This window comes from Ranitomeya imitator, chromosome 1 (genome assembly GCF_032444005.1).
Source record: "Ranitomeya imitator isolate aRanImi1 chromosome 1, aRanImi1.pri, whole genome shotgun sequence".
Lineage (NCBI taxonomy): Eukaryota > Metazoa > Chordata > Amphibia > Anura > Dendrobatidae > Ranitomeya > Ranitomeya imitator.
The window spans coordinates 217,798,658-217,822,073 of record NC_091282.1 but is presented as its reverse complement, the minus strand read 5'-3'; the positions used below and the strand labels follow the sequence as shown (position 1 = coordinate 217,822,073).

Here is a 23,416-nt window from a genome sequence, read left to right as displayed (position 1 = left end):
AGCAAGACGCAGAATGCAGTCAGATGGATTGTAGATTAGTCTGTAGATCTGAAAAAGCAGGATCTCTCTTCTGACTTAAGTCAAACATTTTGGGGGGCTAAGATGTCATCTTAGATAAAATTTTCAGCAGAGCAGAGATGTGGTCTATAGAAAAAGCCATCAATGCTCGTATGACAGATTTTGCTTTGAGCTGCATCTTGCAGCTTGCTATGTACTGGGATACATCAAAATTCCAGAAGGCCAAAACAGTTGAACATTTTTATAACACTTACAAATTATTTTTTTTTTAACAAAAAGATAAAAGCATTCCAAAAGAGATCCAAAGAGGCGTCCATAGCAATTAGTGGCTACAGAAGTTTAACTTGTACTTATGTTCAAAATGTGAAAATTTTCTTTAACATCAGTCTCATTCTATGCCTTGTGAAAGCATACATTAAGGACCTCAAGGTTAAGTTAGAAATAGAAAGACGAAGGATTGATTGTAGTGTTTTTAACGGCTTTTTTTGTTGCTGCCAGACATTACATTAAAGTTAACAGTGCATAGGTTTTTAGCTTTTTTTTGTTCAGTGGCATTTTTCCAAAAAGCAGTGTGTGAGCGTCAGTGTCTGCGTGCGTGCGTGCGGTAGTGTAGATGTAAAGATGCCCCTAATGCTGTGAACTTGAAACATGAATTTAGGTGTCTAGAATACATTAAAATTTTTCTATAGTTTTTAAAAAATTTTTTTTACAACATTACTATAAAATGTACAATTTATTTTCTAAGGACTGTGATAAGGGATATATATATTCACCTACTTCCATTCCAACTTTCTGCAAACTCACCAAGTCCATAACTTTGCTAATAAGAGTCTCAGGCATCTTCAGGTACTATTTCCAGACAAGCTCTGTACAAATAAAGCTTGTGAGGCGTTCAACCAAGCAGAGGTACAACGAATCAGTACGAAACGACTCATACATGCTCTGAATACAAGACACTAATGTTACGCTATACACTTCACTACATTAGTTACACGTGACAATTCTTGTCTTCCAGGTAAAACATATCAGGGGGTATTATATGTGTTCAGAATACATTATATTACACAGAACCTGCAAACACCAATATAGCAATCTTCATGAACATCCCATATGGTCTTCCCACCAATGAAGTACAATCATTGATGATGGTGGTGGTGGTGGGGGGGTCCTTTCAGAAATGTGCTGACGGAGGATCTTTCGACAGATGAAAAACAAACAAGCTTATCATTTGACCGATTACAAACATAACCAGAAACACCTGAAAAATATATACATTTTTTACCATTTGGGGCCCAATTTGATCCAATAAAACTATACATGCCCTTTAATATTCCCATCACCTCCTGGATTAGTACAAATAAAGTGAACTGAACAGAGCACAGGATGTGTGTGTATAAGCGTCTGTGCATTATAGCTGCAGGTACAGTTTTCTATGCTCAGAGACTGAATAGCCGTCTACCACATTACCTGTGCTCAGTCTAATTGATTTTTTTTGCACCTTGAAGAACCTCATCAACGGGTTCAGCACTGGCTTCACATCAATTCATTCTACAGGGCTTTGTGCAATATTAACATATCAAAATAGAAGTATACGGTCTACTAGAAAAGCTAGCAATGCACTTAAGTTTTCGCGCTGTGATGAACCTTCTGTGCATCTAGGCTTTCGTCTTCAGAGTACTAGCAGGCATAGACTAATCCTCTTCATAAACTGTTTCAGCAATTCTCCTACTAGGCCATAAAGGAAGATCTACATAAAAGCCAGTGAACACCATGACAAATACAGTATATTTCACATGTTGTAGATTGCAACGCTAATGTTAATGTGAGGGAGGTTCTGCTTAAAACATATTTAGACATAACATGTAAAGAAAAAAAAAAAAAAAAAAAAAAAAATCGAGACATTATTGGACATAATGTTTTTTCTGCAGGTCTGTGTAATACAAGCCTAAGGGCCAGAAGGTAGTAATGCAGGTGGAGTAAGGCATCACTCTACAAGAAAGAGCTGATTTTCGTAGACAAGTTTCACATTTTCCCCCCCAAAGTAATGTTACTGCACATATAAGCCATTGCATCTGGGTATAAGTTTCAACATCTACATATATGCCACGGAAACACAATGGAATAAATGTACTAAGCTTTCCTGCCACAGACTGCACCTTCATTATTTAATCAAGCATTAAAGTGATGGCATGACACACGGATTCCCGTTGAACTATGTAGTCATGCTGGTAAGCTAAACAGTGGGTAAGGGCACAATATGGCCTCCTCCCGTGTGCATTAAACCTTGGAATGAATATAGATTACCAGTTGAATGTCATTGAACAGTTTACCTGAGATAATCTATAACCATTTTTTTCTACTATTCAAATTCAACAGATGGGCCAGGAACAAGTGCAAGTAGAAGATCATAAATGGGAGACAATCAGCAATAGCCACTAAATATACAGAGCTGTGCAGTCCCGCTTTGTACGTTGCTTACCTCTCCCTGCAGGAGCACATACCAGCTAAACTCTGGGGGGTCCCGGGTGCCTGACCCCCACTGATCTCATATTTATGGCATCAATAGGCTAGTTGCAGACAACCCTTTTAACAAACGGTTAAGACTAATATATTGGAATGACACACGGACCATTAAATGAAAAGTGAAGATGGGGTGTATATAAAGTAGCGTTTCACCAGTGTATGCAATCCACACTCATTTAATGCTTTTGACGCTTTAAAAACCATAGGACAAGAATAGTGACGTGGTCCATAAAATCCGCTCTTTTGTCCCAATACACCAATGTGGTCACTTAGCTAATCTAACAATAAATGATAGTGTCTTGCCAAGACCCTGTGCGTTTTCTCAGACATGTAAAAGAAAAGTAATCTAAAAAAAATAACATTTATGACGTAATAGAAGAGTGAATCGCTGGGTGGAAGACTGAGAAGCAGCATAAGTTATAGTCAAGATGGAAGAACCTAGAAACTAAAGGTTTTGATCTAAAGTCCTAGCTGAAAGGCAGATTGTACATTCTATACAAGTTTATAAAAAAAGGGGGTATGGATGAAGTTTGGTTAATTTTCAAAAGGCACCTCAAGGCTAAAGGCTTTACAAATCTAGAATCCTTTCACTGGTCAAAATAAAAACAAACACACTTTTATTGCTGCTTTTCAAGTAGCAGAGAAATAAACTTCCATGTATTTGAGTCCCATACATAGGAATCTCCCTTATGAAGCCAGGATCCACCAGTAATGTAACAGAAGCAGTAAAACTGCAACAGATTCTCAAGTGTGGGAAAAAGTTACTTTCTTCCATGTGCTTTCAAGTCTGTGGAATCAAGAAAGTGAAGTTCTAGGGGTTTACAGAATGTGGTGATGTGCATCCCAGCCACCGAAGTACCATTTCTTGGGGCCCTGCGGCTGGCAGCGCTTAGGAATAGAAAGTAAGGACGCTCTGGTGATTTCCACGGACAAGCAGGATGGGTGGGAGATCTTTAGAAAGTGCCTCTAGCCAAGCCATGTATAGTGCGCTGGACACAGCACCTTTTCTTGCAACTGGAAGGCTCCTGTCATAAAAGAATTAAGCAGTTAGTCTAAAAATATGAAGATTAGTGCAAAATCATTTAATAGGCTGTGATTTAGCATGGAACACATTAACAGCATTGTGCGCTGGACATTTAACACACCTGAATTGCAAAAAAACTATCTTTATATGTATAAGGAATCATAGTTGGGAAAAAAGGTATACATATGTAATACACACACACACACCCCCGTTTCAAATGTATACATGTTTAAACATAAATTTGACGGGTAAAAAAAAGTTTACTATTTACCCCTTTAAACACACTCTGCAAAACAGTTGACTTAAATTCTAGTGGGTCAGCCTATCTAAACCAGTACAAACTACTTGAGAAAAAGAAAAATATTTATTGTTAATGAAAACAAAAATATAAAGATGTAGATTGCGTATACATTCAGGCATACGCATGTCAACCTATGGCACGTTTGCTTACGTTTTTAATATACATGTCTGACGCATTACGTCTGCAGACATACAAATGTGAACCTAGCCTTAGAAAGGTGTCCGATTTTCTGAGACGTCGAACATTGATGGACTATCCCAAAGATGTGTTTAAGCTTAAATCAGTGGAGATTGGACCCCAACTGATAAGCCTCTGAAGGTGCCATGGTGCCCTACTACCTTAAAAGAGAACAGGTCACGTGAAAACATGCTATTAACATGCAGATATGGGGTTAATATAGTGTTCTCATCCTGCCCAGCGTCCTCACTTTGAGCCATGCTGGGAGGGAATGAACGAAGGATAAAGCACGTTTCAGGATGCTACACAGGATGGAAAAACGACACCAAGACAACACTCCCAAACTCTCTAAACATAAAAATAAGCCATCACCACACATTCCATTTCACTCCAGAGCCATACTACCCATGGTAGAAGAAGCACACGTTTTGCAACTCATAAATACTTGTTAAAATATTTCACATATTTCTGACAAATGCAAAACAGAGAAGTGGTGCGATCATAATGTGCACACTCCGACTCAGATTAGATTACATTCCAACTTACATGACAATAACATTGGCCGTGCTCGAGTGCTCCTTCAACAATTCATTTAACCGGATCTGACGATGAGTCTAACGCAAAGCAGAGGATGAGACATAGTGAATAATCAGACTTTGCAAAGCTAAAAATGGAACAGATGTTATGATTAGGGATGAGCGAATAGCTTCGGATAACGCCTTATCCAAATAGCTGTAGTGCTTACTGAATAGCTGCCTCGGGAACCCGGATACTTGGAGCGCTCCCGATAATCAGCTGTTTGGTGCCGCAGCTGCATGTGTCGAGACGGTTTCACTGTCACAACACATATGCATGGAGAGTCGGTTAGTTGGGCTCTCCATGCATGTGTTGTGAATGTCACACAGCGGCGACACATGCAACTGCGGAGCCAAACAGCTAATCAGCTGGAGCGCTCCATGTATCCGGGGTTCCTGATGCAGCTATTCGGGAAGTGCTATAGCTATTTGGATAAGGCGTTATCTGAAGCTATTCGCTCATCCCTAGTTATAACAGACAGGCTGGAGGATAGATGATTTTAAAGGGAACCTGTCAACTGTTTTGGCCGCTATAAGATGCGGCAACCACCTTTCAGGGCTTATCTACAGCATTCTATAATGCTGTAGATAAGCCCCCGGTCCAACCTGAAAGATAATAAAAATACCTTTTTTTATTATTCTCATCATGGGGCGGTCCAGTACGATGAGTGTCGCAGGACCGGTGCCTCCCATCTTCTTGCGATGCGGCCCTCCTGCTTGCCTCATGGCTCCCTCTCCGACCCTTCCTGGCGCCTGCGCTCTGCGGTACTTTGCTCTGTCCTCAACAGGAAAGAGAAGTACGCCAGCGCATCAGCGCGATGCCGGGGAGCAATGAAGCAAGCAGGAGGGCGGCATCGCAAGAAGATGGGTGGCGCCAGACCAGGACCTGCAACACCCATCGGACCGGACGGCCCCCCAGGTGAGTATAAAAAGTTATTTTTCTTATCTTTCAAGTTGGACCAGCGGCTTACCTACAGCATTATAGAATGATGTAGATAAGCCCTGAAAGGCGATGGCTGCATCTTATAGCGGCCAAAACAGGTGAGATTCCCTTTAACAACATTACGCAAGGCCGCAAGAGCAGGGTCCTCTCCCCTCTGTATCAGTCTGTCATTGTTAGGTCATATACTTCCCAGGGGGTGACAGATTCTCTTTAAAATGCGGTTTCTTACTCAATTAGTATAAGAATATAATTAATGAGATGGGAATGTCTTGACCTGCCAATATGAAGGTGATGTAAGCCTGTACATCCCATGCCATGGACTCCATTTGTGTCGGTGGTACTACAGATGAAGTTTTCTTCATGTCAACTGACTGGCTAAATTGGACATATCCCTGACTTTATTCGAGGTATCCATGCAAGATTTAGGACAATTTAGGGTGTCCTCTATCTCTTAAATGATTTTGCTGCCACAAAATACTGGTGCAATGGGATGAGCTAACCACAACTGTTAATTGGAAAAATTCCTTAGAAGCAGATAGTATGGTGCGATGGTTCAGCTGTTAGGGGAACAGCTTGTCTGAGGATAACCACAGATATCATTAGTGGATCATGAAATTCTTCTGGGTTATCGTCAGTAATTTATTGCCACAGCTGGCTTCAAGCTTAAAAGAGCATTTATAAAATTGTCAATCCCATAGAGAGGCAGTGGGCATGTGCGACCACCAATCCATGGCACTACGGTTCTAACAATCTATGGGGAACCTCTGCCAATCGTACAGTTTTCACCTATAGATAGATGATATCTTATTAAAAGTTGGATTTTCCTGTATATTAAAAGGATTGGTGCCACCACGATCCCATTGTAATTTAGGAGACACCATCTATAATCCCCTGCGATCAGCACTTGAATAGCCTGTAATAGATACCTTTGTCTTATAAAGCTCTATCTCATTATCAGTTATTCTCCATGGCTCTTCCTCTTTCATTTTGTCAGCTACATCTTGTTCCTTTTCATCTTCATGCAGCCTAAACGGTTCAATCATCTCCTCAAATGCTGCCACACTGAAAGCAACAGAATAGAAAAACAAACTGTTAAGAGCAGAAACACTTCATTGTAGTAGTGGAATTAACAGGCAAAGTCACTTCAAGGATTTAAGGAATCTACAACTCAAACATCAAAGTCTCAGCTTTATCATCATAAATCCAATTTCCTCTGTATAAAGAGGAACAAATCTTAATTCCACAATTAAACAAGACCAGACAAGGAAAGGTTCTAAGATCCATGGGAAGCAGATCATTTCCATCGGGTTCTATAAAATGACAATTCCAATTGATGTTTTTGGAGCTACAGCGACCAGAAAACAAAAAACTGAAAGGGTTAGGTCTGCTGAAATCAGAGCCAAATCCAGGTTTTGTCAGAAGTGATCGTGACAAAGGAATGCCAGGTAATAAAACAGCCTATAAATATTATTGCAAGCAATCAGGATGCCTGGCTACATCCTTGCCTATAAAAAAATGAAAGGTGCAACTGAGCGTTGAAGTGTTTTTTTTCTTCATCAGTGTCTTACATGGAGATCTAACACGATTATAAAATACAAAAAAAAAAAAAAAAAAACAATCTTTCCCTTGTAGTAGAGGGGATCAAATCAAAATAGACAGAACAACAAGCACATGACCAGTAAAGCAGTCACCAATCACTACCATGGTTTCTGCCATGAAAACATAACTAGTGATGAGCGAGTGTGCTCGGATAAAATAAAATATCTTGCACATATATGTGTAATCCAGCATGGTTTTAAACAAGTAATAACCTGGGTTTACCACACCCAAGTTATTTTTTCCCCTAAACTGCACAAATTGGAGTTTCCTACAATGGCCCATTGCTTTTCGGCAGCAGAGGTTACATTCTTACAATATTAAATCTGGAATTATAAAGTACAAGTGCACACATGATCCCACACCCATCCACGAGTCACAGACTGACTCAGAAACCGGAACCGTCACATACTTTTCTTTCTTTGGCTTTGTGTTGATATCACCAAGGACCATAATGTCAGAGAAGTCAATTCTGAACTTGCTGAGTAAAGTGGCCATCCTGGAAGAAAAAAACCATGACAGATGTAAGCAGACAATAAGATCTAAGAAACATCTTCTCCATAGTACAAACTGAGCTGTCACAGATGGGCTCGATGTCCTCCTTTCCCCTGGGAGAAGATGCAGTCAGCTAAGACGACAAGTCCTAACAAAGTTATTATTGTGCTTTTCAACCCAGAACTGGAATTTGCTCTTGCACAGCCATTTCCTCTTAGAACGTACATATTATAAACTCCTGTGCTGATCAGAATGTCACGGTGCTAATTGTTTTGGTAGCTTCGGGTTTATTACTTAATACTTCTGTCATTCTCACTTTCGCCAGCAAGATCGTCTTGTCATAAATGGACTTGGTTTAAGCTGGAAGGACACCTCTGTGAACAGCAGCTTTTCCCACACTTCTCAAGAAAAGATTATTTAAAAATGTAATGGATCATTATAATCATAAATAATGATGGTGATAGGTGACAAATTGGATTACACTTCTCAGGTTATCCTGAGGTCTAAATGTGCATTGTGCATGTGACTCGGGTGTGCAAAGTATCCCTGAAAAACATTATGTTTTAGTATTTAAGGAACATGTTGTTATGTATACATTGCTCAAATTGTAAAAGTATTACATAAAAATAGGCAATGTTTCACTGGAACCAGTCCAAGAATTTTCTTTTCTTTAAAATCGGTCTTCTGGGAAATAATGCTGATGCAATTGAACGTACAAAGTATGAAAAACTTTTTAATAAATTTAAGCTTTTGATTGAGCCCCATTACCACAGGTGGATAAAATCCCACCCCATCCATGCAGACTGACTTTACAAACATTAGTGAAAGAATGGTTTGTTCTAAAGAGCTCACTAACTTCAAACGTGGTCCTGTAATTGGATGCCCCCAAAGTTAGAAGCCGCTGCAGTAAAGCGCTTCCCTCCTATATATTGCAAGATCGATCTCTCTATATAGCAGCCTGATCAACGAGTCTAGGTTTTAAAAATCACAAAAAACCTATACGGATAGGCTGAAAAGGGGGGTAATGTAGCAAACTAAACCAAAGCGAAAAACACCTAAAAATACATCTTACGGTATTAATGATAATTACACACCAATATAGGTTTAAACACACCCGGTTAGAGATATTGACTAGGGAATCAAGGTAGCGGTCTTATAAGGGGTGGAGGATGAAAAAGGTGTAAATCGTATGCCTAAAACTCGCCCTAGTAGGCCCCAGAATCTGATGGCCTACCTAACAGCAGAGGCTGGCACCCTAATATTGCAATGTGGCGCCCACGCTCAATAACGGCTATCCATTCATCCATTCAATCCCTATTCTATACAAAGGACATACAAACAGAAGTGCACTTGGGTCCAAATGGATCCAGTGCATCTGTATCAGGTTAAACACATCTAGCCTCTAAAAATATGGATCTCTACTGATAATTGCAGACAGCCTAGGTCCCCACTAGGCTGGCCAAGGCGAAAGGAAAATCCTGGCCTGCTTAATAAGCTTGAAAAATCAGAAGCAACAGATATATAGTAACAGCCAGTGACAATCTAGCAGCACTAGTGTGGCAATCAATGTTAGGGGAACAACTGTTATATAGAGATCAAAATTCCAATGTGGCAAAAAAAAGACTATATTCTCAACCTATTCAGATAATGCTTATAGGGAGACAAAAAAAGCACAAAGAAGGAGGTTAATAATCCAAAGGATAAAGTGCAGATGTGCTCAAAACCGTTCAGAGCTTAAAAGTTAAAGGAAGACTTGGCTGTATGTGCAAGGTGAATCCCTTATTCCAGCTATAGAGGAAAACTCATCCCTGGTCCGGACGCGTTTCTCCCCCTTCTGTATTTACTTGGGGGTTCATCAGGGAACTTGCATGGTGAAGGCACCTAGGTCTGAGAGCTGGGGATAGGTATGCCAAGAAGATTCTGTGCTCAGTTTTTCTCTTTGGTTTAGTTTTTTAGGTTTTAAGAATGCCAGAAGTACGTTATCTGACTGCATTGTGCCAACTGGAAGGTTTCATTAGTGGAGAGATAATGTCTAGAAGAGTGAAAGGTGTTTTAGGTGCAAATGGGACCAATTCTATACTAATATTTATTGATTTAGAATAGAATATTATAAAAGCTCCAATAGGTGTAATGTGTAATCGTCTCAATACTTCTGTCCATATATAGCTGCAGTAGGGCATAAAATAGAACAAAGTGACGAAGGATCATTTGCGATCGGAAACGAGTCAGTTGATGCACACTTTTGCCTTATGATATATGATATATAATAAAGTCGATCAGGATTTTAAGATAACTGGTGCTGGATAAGTCAGCTGGACCTGGCTTTTTCTCCTACTTTATTGACCCATTTTAAATGGGATGTTTTGGCTTCAGAAATAAAAACCATTACTAAGCCTTTCTCAAGCATATAGTTGCAGTTGAGCTTGTCTAGTATGACAAGACAGTCTATCAAAAAGATCAAACTTACGCTCTGCGATCGTGGTCTATCCTGTTAATTTTTCCACCGATAAACACTCTGATCTTGCAGTCTTTCCACTTCTTTTTGGTAGTCAGCAAGTATGGAATTAACAACGTTAAACCTGAGCAAGAAAGATAATGTGTGCGTGAGTAAAAGCAAAGAAAACCTTGTGACCACGCTGTCTCACTGCTGTGATGTGGACATAGAAATGTTAGTGCAGATAAAGGAGTGAATGTGGTGAATATGTGCAAGTGTCATCTACATACACGAACCCTCGCCATGCATCTACAGTGCCATGTGGATAACTTGCCTCGACATAACTACAAGTGTACCATGATTGTAACTAGTGGACATCAATATTTCCCGAATACAACCATAAAAACTGACATGACTTCATGTGCTTCTCAGCACTGACCAAAGAGATTGCCTTCAAGAGAAAAATCAATGTTATGCACAAGCCTCTGCTTGGAAGCACAGAAAGACTCCAGCTTCAATCGACTGGCAAACAGCTGAATTTATCCTCCGGGAGTAACATTGTGAATAAGGTCAAAACTGGCCAGCAGCTGAAGCGGTACATGAACCAAATAGTGCTCAGCAGCAGACAACTTCCCTATGGACAGTCTCCACAGCCAAGATCTACAAAGCCTGCTGAGTACTAAAGACAAAAGTGTGCTCCACGCTCCCAGCTGGCCCAGTGTGGTGTTTACAGGACAGTAACGGAAACCATTACATAACTACAATAGATACATTATATCATGAACCACAAGAACGGTTTCCTAAGATCGCAATGCAAGGGGCATAAACCATATTAATCTGTCATCAGGTCAGTTGGGGACAGTTTGTGCTCTTATTTTATTCCCGCTGCTATCTGAGCTATTTTTCGTTAATCCACCTTTTGATTCCAGGGATATTGGCCTTATTATTTAATGCACATTTTGATATTTACCAGGGAACATTGCACACTGGGTAATGCAGGATGGCCTAAATAGGTGCCCAAGAGATCTTCTGAGGGAAGCCCCCTTGGTAAGTTTCTTAACCCCTTAAGCCCCAAGGGTGGTTTGCACGTTAATGACCGGGCCAATTTTTACAATTCTGACCACTGTCCCTTTATGAGGTTATAACTCTGGAACGCTTCAATGGATCTTGATGATTCGGACAATGTTTTTTCGTGACATATTGTACTTCATGATAGTGGTAAAATTTCTTTGATATTACCTGCGTTTACTTGTGAATAAAATGGAAATTTGGTGAAACTTTTGAAAATTTCGCAATTTTCCAACTTTGAATTTTTATGCCCTTAAATCACACATATGTCACACAAAATACTTACATACATGCTAGCCACCTTAGGGAGAGACCCAAGTTGGGCTAAATGTAGCGGGACGAAAGCGCTGTGGATTAGACAGGGGTGGAAAGAGATGATTTGCATAGCTCTGCCGACTGCAAAGGATTCTGGGTAAACCTGCTATTCTTTGTATTATGCTGCTTGCAAGTACTTTCCGTTTCAGGAAAGCATCCACTACAAAATACTTAATAAGTAACATTTCCCACATGTCTACTTTACATCAGAACAATTTTGGAACCAAAATTTTTTTTTGTTAGGGAGTTATAAGGGTTAAAAGTTGACCAGCAATTTCTCATTTTTACAACACCATTTTTTTTAGGGACCACATCACATTTGAAGTCATTTTGAGGGGTCTATGTGATAGAAAATACCCAAGTGTGACACCATTCTAAAAACTGCACCCCTCAAGGTGCTCAAAACCACATTCAAGAAGTTTATTAACCCTTCAGGTGTTTCACAGGAATTTTTGGAATGATTAAACAAAAAAAAAATGAACATTTCACTTTTCTTTCCCCCCCCCCACAAAAAAATTACTTCAGCTCCAATTTGTTTTATTTTACCAAGGGTAACGGGAGAAAATGGACCCCAAAAGTTGTTGTCCTATTTGTCCCGAGTACGCTGATACCCCATATGTTGGAGTAAAACCCTGTTTCGGCGCACGAGAGAGTTCGGAAGGGAAGGAGCACGGTTTTACTTTTTCAACGCAGAATTGGCTGGAATGGAGATCGGACGCCATGTCACTTTTGGAGAGCCCTTGATGTGCCTAAACAGTGGAAAGCCCCAATTCTAACTGAAACCCTAACCCAAACATGCCCCTAACCCTAATCCCAACCACACCCCTAACCCTAATCCCAACCCTAACCACACCCCTAAATCCAACACACCCCTAACACTAATCCCAACCATAACCCTAACCACACCTCTAACCCTGACACACCCCTAACCCCAACCATAAATGTAATCCAAACGCTAACCCTAACTTTAGCCCCAACCCTAACTGTAGCCTTAACCCCAACCCTAGACCCAACCCTAGCCCTAACCCTACAACCCTAGTCCCAACCCTAACCCTAGCCCTAACCCAAACCCTAACACTAATGGGAAAATGGAAATAAATACTTTTTTTTTTTATTATTATTCTTCCCTAACTAAGGGGGTGATGAAGCGGGGTTTGATTTACTTTTATAGCGGGGTTTTTAGCGGATTTTTATGACTGGCAGCTGTCACACATGAAAAGACGCTTTTTATTGCAAAAAAATAGTTTTTGTGTCTCCACATTTTGAGAGCTATAATTTTTCCATATTTTGGTCCACAGAGTCATGTGAGGTCTTGTTTTTTGCGGGACGAGTTGTCGTTTTTATTGGTACCATTTTCGGACACGTGACATTTTTTGATCGCTTTTTATTCCGATTTTTGTGAGGCAGAATGACCAAAAATCAGCTATTCATGAATTTCTCTTTTTTTTTTGGGGGGGGGGGGGGAGGGGGGCATTTATACCGTTCCACGTTTAGTAAAATTGATAAAGCAGTTTTATTCCTCAGGTCAGTACAATTACAGCGATACCTTATTTACATTTTTTTTTATGTTTTGGCGCCTTTATACGATTAAAACTATTTTATAGAAAATTATTATAGAATTATTTTTGCATCGCTTTATTCTTGAGGACTATTTAATTTTTTCGCTGATGATGCTGTATGGCGGGTCGTCTTTTGCAGGACAAGATGATGTTTTCAGCAGTACCATGGTTATGTATATCCGTATTTTTGATCACGTGTTATTCCACTTTTTGTTCGGCGGTATGATAAAGCGTTGTTTTTTGCCTTTTTTTATGGTGTTCATTGAAGGGGTTAAATAGTGGGACAGTTTTATAGGTCGGGTCGTTACGACCAGGGCTATGGAGTCGGAGTTAGTTTTGGTTGGAGTCTGAGTCGGTAGAAATGTACTGACTCCGACTTTAAAAATTTTTTATTAAAGGGAACCTGTCACCCCGTTTTTTGAGATTGAGCTATAAATACTGTTAAATAGGGCCTGCGCTGTGTGTTCCTATAGTGTATGTAGTGTACCCCGATTCCCCATGTATGCTGAGAAATAACTTACCAAAGTCGCCGTTTTCGCCTGTCAATCAGGCTGGTCAGGTCGGGAGGGCGTGGTGACATCGCTGGTTCTTCCTCAGCTTTACGTTGGTGGCGTAGTGGTGAACAAGCAGCGCGCGATCTGCGCTGTCATCCCTTTCGTCGGTGGGGGCGGCCATCTTCCTGGGGCCGCGCGTGCGCAGATCGAGTGCTCTGCTGCACGGGGCTTCAGGAAAATGGCCGCGGGATGCCGCGCGTGCGCATTAGAGATCGCGGCGGCCATTTTCCCAAAGCCGAGATGCAAACTCGGCTTTGGGAAAATGGCCGCCGCGATCTCTAATGCGCACGCGCGGCATCCCGCGGCCATTTTCCTGAAGCCCCGTGCAGCAGAGCACTCGATCTGCGCACGCGCGGCCCCAGGAAGATGGCCGCCCCCACCGACGAAAGGGATGACAGCGCAGATCGCGCGCTGCTTGTTCACCACTACGCCACCAACGTAAAGCTGAGGAAGAACCAGCGATGTCACCACGCCCTCCCGACCTGACCAGCCTGATTGACAGGCGAAAACGGCGACTTTGGTAAGTTATTTCTCAGCATACATGGGGAATCGGGGTACACTACATACACTATAGGAACACACAGCGCAGGCCCTATTTAACAGTATTTATAGCTCAATCTCAAAAAACGGGGTGACAGGTTCCCTTTAATATTTCATAATTGAACTTTCATATGAATTTTATAAATGTTACTCAAATATATATATGTTCTATCAAACTATGAACAACAGTGATAAGCAGTTCTGCTGGGGATAGAGACATTTCTTACTTCTTGTGAGTCACTGTTCTCCACTGCCCTTATCTAATCTTATACTTGGTTAACCTCATGCTGCCCCAACCCCCCTACTTACAATGTATGAAACTAAGTGTGAAAATGTGTTGCAAATTCTTAGTAGTAAAGCTCCTCCTCTAGACTAGATGTTTGGTGTGTGTCTTCCAAGCATCTCACAGCTGCTACTCAGAAGAGGAAGACAAACAAACTTTGCATCAGTTAACTGAGTGCATGAGGCATAACAGTATTACTGACCACTAGGGTTGAGCGAAACGGGTCGGCCATTTTCAGAAGTCGCCGACTTTTGGCAAAGTCGGGTTTCATGAAACCCGACCCGACCCCTGTGTGGGGTCGGCCATGAAGTCGGCGATCTTCTGAATCTGGAATCGGAATTCCGATCCTGATTCCCGATATGTTTAAGATATCGGGAATTGGTATCGGAATTCAGATTTAAGTGTAAAATAAAGAATAAAAATAAAAAATATTGCTATACTTACCCTCTGACGCGCCCTGGTTGTAACCGGGAGCCTTCCTTCCTAAGAATCAGCGCTTGAAGGACCTTTCGATGACGTCACGGCTTCTGATTGGTCGCGTGACGCCCATGTGACCGCTCACGCGACCAATCACAAGCTGCGACGTCATCAAAAGGTCCTACAAGCGCTGATTCTTAGGAAGGAAGGCTCCCGGTTACAACCAGGGCGCGTCCGAGGGTGAGTATAGCAATATTTTTTATTTTTATTCTTTATTTTACACATTAATATGGATCGCAGGGCCTGAAGGAGAGTTTCCTCTCCTTCAGACCCTGGGAACCATTAGAAACCCAATGCACTGCATTGGGTTTCGTGTTTCGGCCGACCCCGACTTTTCTATAGGATCGGCCGATTTCACTCGACCCGACTTTTGAAAAAGTCTGAAATCTGACCCGATCCTATAAAAACAAAAGTCGCTCAATCCTACTGACCACTATATCAGTTGTACGACCTGGCAATAATTTTGTAAAATTGTTTTTAGGAAAAATAATTGTCATTTGGATTATGAATGCAGAATTAAAAACCTGAGAATGTCAAAGAAGCGTCACATTAAAGAGGTTATTCTCTGCTCTCAAAATAATTAGATCAGATTTGAGGGCATCCATGAAGGAGGATCTGACTGAGGCAATACTTTTTCTGAGGACAAATTTATAGATTTCTTCTTATTAACTGCATAACAGTGTTTATTGCATATTTACTTACAAGAGTTTAGAAAAGTTTATAAAAGTTATTTGCTGTATTCTAATTGTATTCTAATAAATATAGGTTTTGCTCTAAGTGGTCTGATTACTTATATGATGGGGAGAAACTGAATAAGCACGATGTTAATATTTGACAACAGTAAATTTATTGTTACGAATTGGCCATTTATGAAGGAATCGGAGTCGGAGCCGGAGTCGGAACCTGATAAAATCCAGGAGTCGGAGTCGCAACTATGGCTTACCGACTCCACAGCCCTGGTTACGACGCGGCGATACTAAATGTGTACTTTTATTTTTATTTTTTTTATTTAAAGAAATGTATTTATGGGAACAATATTTTTTTTTTCCTTTATTTAGGAATTTATTTTTTTACACATGCGAATATACATTTTTATTAACTTTATAACATTGTTATAGGGTCAGATCGCTGATCTGACACTTTGCAGAGCACTGTATCAGACCAGCGATCTGACAGGCAGGGCTGCAAGCTTACCAGCGGCCATTTTGGATCCGGGGCCTGCGGGGAGAAGGAGGTAGGAGCTCCTTGGAGCAAGGCGATCACATCGAGTTGCTCTGAGGGTTTCAGGGAAGCATGCAGGGAGCCCCCTCCCTGCGCGATGCTTCCCTATGCCGCCGAAACACTGCGATCATGTTTGATCGCAGTGTTCCAGGGGTTAATGTGCCAGGAGCGGTCTGTGACCGCTCCTGGCACATAGTGCCGGATGTCAGCTGACACGCAGCGGCGATCGGCCGCGCTCCCCCCGTGAGCGCGGCCGATCGCATATGACATACTATGCTGTCACTGGGAATTAAGTCCCAGGTCACCGCGATGGGAGAGTACGTCATATGGGATTAAGGGGTTAAAAAAAAGCATTAAATAAAGGCCAATATAACTGGAATCTTATATTTTTTATTTTAAAGAGATACTCTGGGAAGCAGCAGGAATAAAGAGCAAAATGGCCACTTCAGACCAGGTGACAGTTCCCTTTTACAGCTAATAGCAATATATCATAATGACCATTTAAGCCTGACAATAATAGTTCTGACTTTTACAAATGAAGGTCACACTTGTATTGAAGCATGGTCATTCTGGTCAGTCGCTATGAATTACCTCCATCGTCAAAGAGCCACCACACATCAACCGTGCTTTTGCCTTGCTTCTTCTGAAATTGTAAGCTGGCATCCAGAAGTCTCTGGTCTGCAGTGTTCAGAGCAACGCTTTGACCTTTGGAGTCTACAAAGAGAAGCAAAAAAATATTTAATGAACTTAATTATTAATAGTTTTCCACTTTAGAAGGCCGATCAATCAGATGACTCGGAATTGTTCAAGAAGACAACAAGCCTTTTTTGCTCTTACTACCCGACATCTACCTAGATTCAAACTTAACCAAATACTAAGTGTTCATTACTACAATGCGCATATGGCGGTCTTTTGAAGCCGCCAAACACAATGAGTTTTCTATTGGATACCGCTTCAGGACACGCTCCTTCTTTGGGGAGTTTTTTTTTCTATTTCCTATAGTTACCTGATGCGGTTTCAAAAGTGTTTAGGGCATGTGCATACGTCTGTGTTCTGACGTTTTCCTTGGTGAAGTCTTTCCTGAAGTGGCTTTGAAGGCAGATTTGCGGTTGTCTTCTGCAGCGGCTCTGCCTCTGGCGCCTTATTCCACTGCCCACACCGATTGGCAGCTTTCTGTTTATACTGCGTCTAGGCAGAAAGCTACCAATCACTGGTGAGGGGGCAGAGTTATACAGGGCTCATGAATATGGAGGAACAGATGGCAGAAGGTGTACTAATTCTCATTTGATAAAATCACTTAGCAGAAGATTACCAAAACTACAGCAAGTTGTCAGTGAGTGACAATTCTGTAATCGGGGTCTATAAGCTCTACATTCTGCTGCTCTTAGATTAGGTCACAAATAGCTGGCGGCAGATTCCCTTTAAAGAGGGTTGAGTACATTGCTGCCTTCTTCCACATACGCGTAATACAGTGTGGGAAATAATTATTTGATCCCTTGCTGATTTTGTAAGTTTGCCCACCGACAAGGACATGAACAGTCTAATTTTAAGGGTAGGTTAATTTTAACATTGAGAGATAGAATATCAAAAATAAAATCCAGAAAATCACATTGTATAAATTTTGCAGTGAGAAATAAGTATTTGATTCCCTACCAACCATTAAGAGTTCTGGCTTCTACAGATCAGTTAGATGCTCCTAATCAACTTGTTACCTGCATTAAAGGCAGCGGTCTTACATAGTCACCTTTATAAAAGACTCCTGTCCACAGACTCAATCAGTCAGACTAACCTCTACAACATGGGCAAGACCAAAGAGCTTTATAAGGATGTTAGGGACAAGATCATAGACCTGCACAAAGCTGGAATGGGCTACAAAACCATAAGTAAGACGCTGGGTGAGAAGGAGACAACTGTTGGTGCAATAGTAAGAAAATGGAAGAAATACAAAATAACTGTCAATCGACATCGATCTGGGGCACTATGCAAAATCTCACCTCGTGGGGTATCCTTGATCATGAGGAAGGTGAGAGATCACCAGCCTAAAACTACACGGGGAAAACTTGTTAATGATCTCAAGGCAGCTCGGACCACAGTCACCAAGAAAACCATTGCTAACACTACGCCATAAAGATTTAAAATCCTACAGTGCCCGCAAGGTCCCCCTTCTCAAGAAGGCACATGTGCAGGTCCATCTGTTTGCCAGTGAACACTTGGATGATTCTGTGAGTGATTGGGAGAAGGTGTTGTGGTCAGATGAGACAAAAATTGAGCTCTTTGGCATTAAGTCAACTCACCGTGTTTGGAGGAAGAGAAATGCTGCCTATGACCCAAAGAACACCGTCCCCACTGTCAAGCATGGAGGTGGAAACATTAGGTTTTGGGGGTGTTTGTCTGACAAGGGCACAGTACTACTTCACCGCATCAATGGGAGAATAATGGAGCCATGTACCGTAAAATCCTGAGTGACAATCTCCTTCCCTCTGCCAGGACATTAAAAACGGGTCGTGGCTGGGTCCTCCAGCAAGACAATGACGCAAAACATACAGCCAAGGCAACTAAAGAGTGGCTCAAAAAGAAGCACATTAAGGTCATAGAGTGGCCTAGCCAGTCTCCAGACCTTAAGCCCATAGAAACCTTATGGAGGGAGTTGAAGCTCCGACTTGCCAAGCGACAGCCTCAAAATCTTAATTATTTAGAGATGATCTGCAAAGAGTGAACCAAAATTCCTCCTGACGTGCGCAAACCTCATCAATTACAAAAAACGTCTAACTGCTGTGCTTGCCAACAAGGGTTTCGCCACCAAGTATTAAGTCTTGTTTGCCAGAGGGATCAAATATTTATTTCTCACTGCAAAATGCAAATACATTTATGTAATTTATACCATGTGATTTTCGGGATTTTATTTTTGATATTCTCTCTCTCAATGTTAAAATTATCCTAGCCTTAAAATTATAGACTGTTCATGTCTTTGTCAGTGGGCAAACTTACAAAATCAGCAAGGGATCACATAGTTACTTGCCCCACTGCAGGTTGCATCTGATAGTGCAGCTCCGCTCAATTGAAGCAAGTGCAGATAAGCTGTAATACCCCAGTTACAGATGCAGCATGGTTTTTGGGGAAAAAAAAAAAAGGGATTTTTGGTTCTTACTGTAAAATCTCTTTCTTGGAGCCTTCATTGGGGGACACATGTAACCATGGGTGTATGCTGCTGTCGCTAGGAGGCTGACACTATGCAAATAAAGAAAGATAACTCCTCCCCAGCAGTATACACCTTCCGAAAGGCACAAGGCAATTCAGTTGGTGCAAAAGCAGTAGTAGGAACAAGTATAAACAACTCAACTTATGTACCAACCCACAACAACGGCACGTTGGCCAATATGGTACAACATAAAGAGCGGGTGCTATGTCCCCCAATGAAGGCTCCAAAAAAATAGATTTTATGGTAAGAACCAAAAATCCCTCTTTCTCGCTTTATTGGGGGACACAGGTAACCATGGGACATCCAAAAGCAGTCCCAAGGGCGGGATAATAAGAGTAGAGAACTAGGTCGGCCGGTTCGAGACCGCCGCCTGCAGTATCTTCCTACCCAGGCCTGCATCCACAGAAGCCTGAGTGTGCACCTTGTAGAATTTCACAAGGTGTGGATGGATGACCATGTTGCGGCCTTGCAAACCTGCGAGGCCGTAGCTTGGAGACTTACTGCCCATGAAGATCCCACAGCCTGGGTAGAGTGAGCCCTCACCCCCAGGGGAGGCTGAATGTCTTGGACACGGTATGCCTCCAGGACCGCCGAACGGATCCACCGAGCAATTGTGGACTTAGAGGCGGGGAAGCCCCTTCCGACGACCTCCCGAGACGACAAACAGAGGGTCGGACTGACGAAAAGGAGCAGTTCTGGAAAGAGACTCGGATAGTCCTGACCACATCCAAATTGTGGAGAGATTTCTCCAAAGGATGAACTGGGGAAGGGCACAAAGAAGGAAGAACAATGTCTTCATTGATGTGAAATGCCGAAACCACCTTTAGCAGAAAAGAAGGACCAGGCCGATGGACAACTTTGTCCTGATGGAGGACCAGAAAGGGAGAACGACAGGACAACGCCGCCAACTCGGAAACTCTCCTAATCAAGGTGATAGTGACCAAGAAAGCTACTTTCCAGGAAAGAAGAGAGAATGAAATGTCCCGAATCTGTTCAAAAAGGCGCACCCTGGAGGGCACCGAGCACGAGGTTTAGGTCCCAAGGATCAACCGGAGGATGGTAAGGAGGTGCTATATGAGCAACTCCCTGAAGGAAGGTTCTCACCCGGGGAAGAGAAGCAAGGTCTTTTTAAAAGAGAAATGACAGAGCAGAAACCTGACCCTTTAGAGTGCCCAGGGAGAGGCTAGAATCTAGACCCGATTGAAGAAATCCGAGAAGCGAAGGAAGGGAAAAGACCATAGGAGATAGAGCGTTGACTTCACACCATCGGGAAAAGGATTTCCAACATCTATGGTAGATACGAGAAGATGCTGGTTTCCTAGCTCTTATCATGGTTTGAATGACAAGTTGAGAAAAACCTGCGTCCTTCAGGATTGTGGCCTCAACAGCCATACCATTAAATTTAGAGACCGAAAATTCAGGTGGAAAAGGGGACCCTGCGATTGAATATCCGGATGGTCTGGGAGCCTCCAAGGGACGTCCGATAACATGTTCACTAGCTCCGCATACCAAGCCCTGCGGGGCCAACCTGAAGCTACTAAGAGAACAGGAACTCCCTCTGATTTTATCTTCTTTATGACCCTTGGAAGCAAGGGAAGAGGAGGGAACAAGTAAGGCATCTGAAACTGGGTCCAAGAGATCACGAGAGCGTTGCAGCCGATGGCTCTCGGCTCCCGGGATCTGGATACGTACTGGGGAACCTTGTGGTTTGTTCGGGAGGCCATTAGGTCGAAGTCCGGCACGCCTCACCTTAGGCAAATCTGGTCGAAGACAGTGGGAAGAAGAGCCCACTCGCCTGACATGAGCCCCTGATGGCTGAGGAAGTCTGCTTCCCAATTGTCCACCCCTGGGATGTGGACAGCTGATATGGAAGGGACGTGGTTCTCCGCCCACCTCAGAATTTTTGCCACCTCCGTCATGACTTGCATGCTGCGAGTCCCTCCTTGATGGTTTATGTAAGCCATGGCTGTGGCGTTGTCCGACTGAATGCGGACCGGATTTCCCGATAGGAGGGACTGCCAGCACAGGAGGGCTAGGAAAATAGCCCTGATCTCCAAGAGATTGATTGGGAGGCGTGCCTCTTGAGCAGTCCAGTGCCCGTGGGCTCTGAGGTGGAGAAAGACCGCACCCCACCCCTGGAGACTGGCGTTGGTAGTGATGACCTGCCAACGGAGGGAGAGAAATGATGTCCCGCGCAGAATGGAAGTGGATAGCGGCCACAAAATGAGAGACTGTCTCACATCGAGAGGGAGGCAAAATGGGCGGTCTAAGGAGAGCGGATTCCTGTCCCAAACTGACAGAAGGGCCAGCTGGAGAGGGCGAGAGTGGAACTGAGCATAAGGGACCGCTTCCATGGAAGCGACCATCTTGCCCAGAACCCTCATGCCGACTCGAAGAGGTAGAGGGGTAGGATGTTTTAGGACTTTGATGCCCCTCCGAAGAGAGAATTTCTCCCTTGGGAGGAAGACCTGAGCCTGAATGGTGTTGAATTCCATGCACAGGAATTCCAGACGCTGGGTCGGAATCAAGGTGGACTTTTGTTCGTTGATTATCCAACTGAGGTGGGTTGAGGAGGTCGTCAAGATAGGGGATTACAAGAATCCCCTTTGACTGAAGGATTGCCATGACCGCTGCCATTACCTTCGTAAAAACTCTGGGAGCGGACGCCAGGCTGAAAGGAAGAGCCGTGAGTTGGAAATATTAGTCCTCGGTCCCGAAACGAAGGAGCTTTTGCTGCTGAACACAAATCGGAATGTGCAGGTACGCATCCCGAATGTCCACAGAGCACAGAAATTCTCCCGGTTCCATGGAAGCGATCACCGAGCGCAGAGACTCCATCTTGAAGTGACGAATCTGGAGGGGACAGTTCAACCTTTTGAGGTCCAAAATCGGGCGAAGAGAGCCATCTTTTTTCGGAACTACAAAAAGATTTGAGTAAAAAACGGAAAACAGCTGGTTGGAAGGTACTGGGACGATTACCCCTGAGGCGAGAAGGGAATCGACAGCCAGGAAAAGCCTGGGACATGGGAGGGTTGTTTGGGTGTACGAGAGAGGAAAAAATGTTTTCCTGGGAGCGATGAAAATTTTATTTTGTAGCCTGATGTGACGATCTCCCTTACCCAGACAGCGTCGTCGACCACCGATAACCAAGCCTCTGAACAGAAGAAGCCTGCCTCCCACCCTGGAAAGATTTCCAGTTGGGGGTGAGCCGTCATTTGGAAGAAAACCTGTCGTCATGAGAATCAGAAGGTTTAGAGGGGCGGCTTTTAGCTCTCTAGTGAGGGTTAGGCCTGAATGAAGGTTCCTTCGCTCCCTTTGATTGTAGGACCGGTCTTGCTGAGGTGCACCACCTGAGGAGGCGAGGGAGCGAAAGGGGCGAAAGGACTGGGGTCCCCTTCTATTGAAGGGGCGCCTAGGCTTGGATTGCGATAGAGAGGTGCTCTTACTGCTGGTGGCGTCCGAAATCATTTGGTCTAGCTGCGCACCAAAAAGCCTGGAACCCTGAAAGGGCAGACCTGGGAGGGATTTTTTGGAAGTGGGATCTGCGTTCCACGCCTTCATCCAAAGGACATGGCAAATGGCAACAATATTGCTGTTTCAGAGAAGCATTCAGAAGGTACTTTCCGGCAAGTGAAATCTGATGCTTAATCCGCTAACTCCTGTGCAGGAGCCGAAGCTACAATACCTCTGCGAAGGGTCTTGGCCCAGGCAGACACCGCTTTCGCCACCCAGGTAGAGGCGAAATTGGGACAGAGAAAGGCGCCAGAAGCTTCAAAAGCTGATTTGGTTAGAGCCTCCATTTGCCTGTCCGTGGGGTCCTTTAGAGACCCTGCGTCAGGTATGGACAAAACTGTCTGGGAGGATAATCTGGACACAGGTGGATCTACCTTAGGAGATTCGGACCATTTGCTAACAAAGTCTGAAGCAAACAGGTATAAAGTGTCCAAGCGTTTTCTTCCTGGAAAGCATTTGCCATGGTGTTCCCAGTGTCTAGACGTAGTGTTATAAAACTCCTTATGATTGGGAAAAACACTAGAAGGACAATTCATCCGTTTGAAATAAACAGAGATGTCCTGAGAAGCTGCCTGTTCCTCCTTAGGATCGAGCATTTGAA

The 23,416-nt window shown here is 43.0% G+C and overlaps 1 protein-coding gene across 3 annotated transcripts in view; it reads right to left on the bottom strand.

The window, feature by feature from the left end:
- Nucleotides 1-2,883: 2,883 nt before the first annotated feature.
- Nucleotides 2,884-23,416, bottom strand: part of SLC12A2 (solute carrier family 12 member 2) — a 135,711-nt gene continuing 115,178 nt past the window's right edge. For all 3 annotated transcript variants that reach the window (XM_069753964.1, XM_069753983.1, XM_069753974.1), the window contains 6 exons: nt 16,695-16,817; nt 10,120-10,231; nt 7,570-7,656; nt 6,488-6,623; nt 4,590-4,657; nt 2,884-3,566 (listed from right to left, as the gene is read on the bottom strand). In XM_069753964.1, coding sequence (XP_069610065.1) covers nt 3,431-3,566; nt 4,590-4,657; nt 6,488-6,623; nt 7,570-7,656; nt 10,120-10,231; nt 16,695-16,817 — 662 coding nt within the window. In that variant the 3' untranslated portion in view covers nt 2,884-3,430. The remainder of the gene's footprint in view (nt 3,567-4,589; nt 4,658-6,487; nt 6,624-7,569; nt 7,657-10,119; nt 10,232-16,694; nt 16,818-23,416) is intronic.